At 43.3% G+C, this 4676-nt stretch overlaps 1 protein-coding gene across 1 annotated transcript in view; it reads right to left on the bottom strand.

Moving 5' to 3' along the window:
* FERMT1 (fermitin family member 1) overlaps positions 1–4676 on the bottom strand; it is a 14030-nt gene continuing 9354 nt past the window's right edge. The window contains exons 10-14 of the mRNA XM_009083678.1: positions 3900–4006; positions 3049–3270; positions 2274–2398; positions 1320–1461; positions 1–174 (exon numbers count right to left, since the gene is read on the bottom strand). Coding sequence (XP_009081926.1) covers positions 1–174; positions 1320–1461; positions 2274–2398; positions 3049–3270; positions 3900–4006 — 770 coding nt within the window. The remainder of the gene's footprint in view (positions 175–1319; positions 1462–2273; positions 2399–3048; positions 3271–3899; positions 4007–4676) is intronic.

Here is a 4676-nt window from a genome sequence, read left to right as displayed (position 1 = left end):
TCATTCCTGACCTCCAGTTAATTTATGAAAGAGATCTTCATCCAGTGTTTCGTTCTGGTCTTTGGAACGTGTTGACAAGAAGATGTAGCCCCCAATGTACTCATGGATGACTTTGCAGTCTGCACTCAGACACGTGAAAGCAATGGATACATTCTGGTCAAACTCGATTGCAACCTAAAGAAAACATATATGGCAAAATCAAACACAGATAAACTGCATCTGGGAAGAAAGAGCAAGTGTGATACTAGAGCTGGATCACAAATACCGTGATAAAGCAGGACCCGGCTCTGCTAACCAAGATTTCGGGGGGCTGCTGGATGTTGAGGGTGTTTGGCTGCTTGTTTGCTAATTTCCTGTTCTATCGGGGCCCTCTTGTGGTCAAAAATCTTTCTGCTCGTTCAGGCAGGCAACAAAATTGTGCTTTTAGCTACTGTTCTAATGGCAAATAGAGTGAACATCGGGAAAAGCAGGAGTGGCACTCCTGACTCTTTGTTCACTTAACCAATAATGTTTAATCTGTCCGTTATCACGTGCAGTCCAGGTTTTGGCTTACAGCTACTGTTACTTCTAAAATGCAGCAAACTCAACATGGTTGCTAACGGTGGATTCTGCCTGTTTTGAAGTGAATTTAAACTAAATCCTTCAACTTGACCCAGGCTTACAGGCTCTGGCACAGAATACTGCAGGACAGCAATAGGGATTTCATCTGATCTCTCCTGGTTCCAGCACATGGATGTGGAAAACCCTACAAGCAGGAACAGTTTCCAGGCTGCTTGAATTTACATCATACTAGTTCCACCCCAGAAATCTGCAATTTACAGAGCTGACTGCAAGCTTTGAAGCCCAAAATCAGGGACCACATACTGACACGGAGCTGCTCACACTGTGGCCTTGCAATCTCAGTTTGGGATTTGAAAGGCAAACTGGGTTCCTGTACCCTCATTCTGTAACAGAGACTGAATCACAACAGCTTAGAGGATGACACATGACCTAGACTATACAGAGCATTAAAATGAGATTTTCACTGACAGAGCAATAAGCATAACAGGTTGGAATTCACCTTGGAGTCTCTGTATTTCATCCCATCAAAATCAAGGGCAAGTTGTAAAAAATAAGTTTGGCAGGAACCTTTCAAACTGGCAGTCTTTTAGCTTCTGATTTTTCATTCCAGACTCCATTAAGAATAGCTTCAGAGAGCTTATTTAATAACATGTCACAACATGCTCAAAATCTTTTCACTGAGGTTTGAAAATATTTTCTGAAAGCATCTTCCAGAGTCTGACATGCAATGACTGAAGGCAGAGCTGTTCCATGTTTACCTGGCGGATTTCCCAGTTCACATTCCACTGTTTCATGCTGGAGAACCTCCACGTTGTGATAGGGTCTCCTGTGGCCATATCTATACGTATCAGCCTGTTATAGGACACCCCAAGCACATCATCCTTTTTGCTCCCTTTAAACCTGAAAAATAAACCAAAACCTTTGAGGATATCTGCAACGTCCAAGGACCAACATGATCTGGTAGTTCACATGAGGTTACTGGGTTTGGGGAGGTCAGAGTTTAATATTCCAGATGTGGGCTGTTCCATGCCAGTTGGCCTCTGTGACAGAGAACAGTTCCCACCTGGTTCAGTTTATACCACTTGATTTCTAACTAGCCCTGTGAGAGGTCTTAGGCACAAATTAAGGAAGGTGCCTCCAAGTACAGTTGTGTGAGTACTTTTCAGTGTTTTGGTATTTTGTTGAGACAAGACTGAAGATCAGTCCTTGAACTCTCAGTTCAAGGGAGGTGTCCAGGGAAGCTGCTGTGAACACAACAGGACATTTCTTGTGCTGACTGCTCTTTTAGATTAGCCTAAAAAAGGAATCCTTTGCTGCTTCCTTAATGAAATGCCAAAGAAATTAGCATATTATCATATTCCAATGAGCAGGGGTCAGAGTGAACACACACTGCATACCTGAGCACACCAATGAGATGTGCATTTTTTTACATTTTAGTGAGTTTATATAAATCAGAGTTTAATCCTGGTAATATGTTACCTCAGGCAAAACCCCACAGCTCTGTATGATGGCAGATGTAATTGAGAGTCTCACTCCAGGAATGGAGCTATTGGGTGCTACTGCTATAGAAAAAACCCAGCAGTATGGAAGTCACCAGAATTAAAAAGAGGTGGGGAAAGAATAGAGAATGTTTCCAGAGCAGGGAGTCGGAACTTTCTGCAAATCACTGAGTGTGACCATGTTATGGCAGCTTGACACGACTGTGTGATTACCTTACGATGTAGTAGGATAAGCCAAATTCAGGAAGGGACTGCCAGGCTTGAATAAAACGCAGCTTGGCCTCCACTAGGGACATCTGGGATACATTTTGGTGGGCTTCCAGAATACGAGCAGTTAACTGGGAAACACAGGAAGAGAGAAAGTTTTCAGTTGACTAGAGAACAAAAATCCCCTTGCTTTCACTGAATCAAACATCATTAGCTCTGATGCTGCCTTCAGACACTTGGTCGTCACTATTTGTGCACATGCACCACAGAGAGCACTTGGGGACAGATCCTGAGTGCCAAGGGCAGAACAGTGCAGCAAGGTCTTGGGTCTGGGTTTGTGCTGCACTGGTCTAGCTCCATTTACTGCTCTGGAGACTGTCCTCAGGATGGGCAGGCTGAGCTCCTTTACAGCAAGAACAGTGGACAAGGAATTATGTGGAGAGGAAGGAGAGGAACCTAGGACAGGAAGACCCTGTTTAAGATGCAGACAGTAGCTTCCTGTCCTAAAACCCTTCCTTTCTTACTCTGAAGAGACTTTGCAGTGACAATGTTTCAGGAGCAGAACATGATGGGTGACTTAGGCAGGGGTGTGGATGTAGGAGAGATGTTTGCTAAAGGTGCCAAGGCAATGAACACCCTGTGTTCATATTAAAGAAAAGGCCTCTTGCAAAAGGACAAATGAGCATTGCAAGGTGATTCTACTGCATGACTTCCAAACGCTGCTTCAATCCAGCCTGAGCTACCCCGGAACCACCCAACCATCGAGCTGTGCTCAGGATACCTGCTTGGACTTGTATTTTTTGGTATAACGTAGTGAGACGAAGCATTCTGGTTTCATATCTACACTTTCTGTCTCAGAGGCAGTCTGGGGACACATGGTCCAGTTCTTCATCTCTAGAAATGAAAGGATCTTCTGGACCTCAGGCTGGTAAGAGCTGTCGGCCATGGTTTTGCCCTTCGAGGCCAAAACGCAGGCAGCCATCCACCGAGCGTACTGGTTCTCCTGCAGCAGAGATAAGGGATTTACACTGCTGTTCCTCCCTCATTGGACTACTTCCACCTACAAGACTGCCTTTGCAGAAGAGTTAGGGTTTCAATTTTCAAAGAAATCCAGTACTTTGGAGTAGATTCTCTTGGGAATTTTATTGCATGACTAGTTCTCCCCCAATGGACATTTTTGCACAATTTGGGTGGATGTATCTCAATACAAATGAAATAAAGTGAAATTGAAAACAAATGTAAGATCCTTATCACACTGCCCTGATCTGAATGGGGAGAGTTCTAATTAAGGAAAAAAGAAAACAAAATCCAATCCTCAGTTTTCTGAAAACATTGGAACAAATTACTGTAACCTCTTTTTACTTTTTTGGTAGTTTTTTCATTTTTTCTCGCTACCAGCTTTACTTGGCAACAGATGATCAACACAGGATTATTGTCCTTGTGTCCCCATAACCATTATGTATTTGCTAGGCCACCACATGATTCTGAAATTTAACTAAAGATTTAGCCAACAAACTCTCTGCAGCATCTTTATTTTTCTACGTCAGTTCGAGAACAATCTGCCAATACAATTCTTCTAGACAGTCTGCCAATCAGTGTGGAACCCAAACTTTCCCTTGTCTTATTACTCACGTTATCACATCTTAAATATACTTCGTTCATGCCATCAGCAACAGGAATTAGTAATTTGATTCCAAACTTCTTTGCTGCCACATTTACATCTGGTACAACTTCACATCCTAGATCAGAGAATCAGAAAGAAATTACTTTATTTCATTACTATATCACTAACTTTAATTACTGATTTAATTACTGATTTAATACCAAAGAACAGCACTTCATGGTTGTTTTAGTTTGAGATCAAGGGCTAAGACTTTCGCAGCTTAGGTCTAAAGGAAGGTTTCTGCCCTGGTTCACTGCCTGGTCTGGCTTGCCAGGATGAGGAAAGCTCTGAGCTCAGAGAGCACGAGGCAGTGTGGAAGAGAAAGGATGTGAATGCTCCCAAAGTATCAGCCTGATCTCAGGAAACGTTCAGCACTTAAAATGGAGAGGAACTGGTGAGACAGGCTACTTGGTGAGGTTCCAGCCACCCTGGCTGGTTTTACCATGCATTTTTCTCTGACCTACTGAGGATATGCAGATTGGGATTGCAGAGCCATTTGTTCACAGGGGTCAATCTTCTATGTCAAAGGTTTCTTCTAGGATGAATCCTGGGCACCACTGGTTCCCTGATGCTGAACAAATGATGGCCCTGCAGGAGTAGATGTAGATGGAGGCTATATAGGGTACTGGTGTTCACCATGTGTACACCTGGGGTTTCTCCTCCAAAAGCTGGTTGTAGCTATGGAAATCACAATCCATGACAAAAACAAGGCCTAGAGAAGGTCTTGGAGTTGTCCCTGCACAATG

Source organism: Acanthisitta chloris, unplaced genomic scaffold, assembly GCF_000695815.1.
Source record: "Acanthisitta chloris isolate BGI_N310 unplaced genomic scaffold, ASM69581v1 scaffold28711, whole genome shotgun sequence".
Lineage (NCBI taxonomy): Eukaryota > Metazoa > Chordata > Aves > Passeriformes > Acanthisittidae > Acanthisitta > Acanthisitta chloris.
The sequence above is the reverse complement of the archived record's forward strand: the minus strand, read 5'-3'. Positions and strand labels throughout refer to the sequence as shown.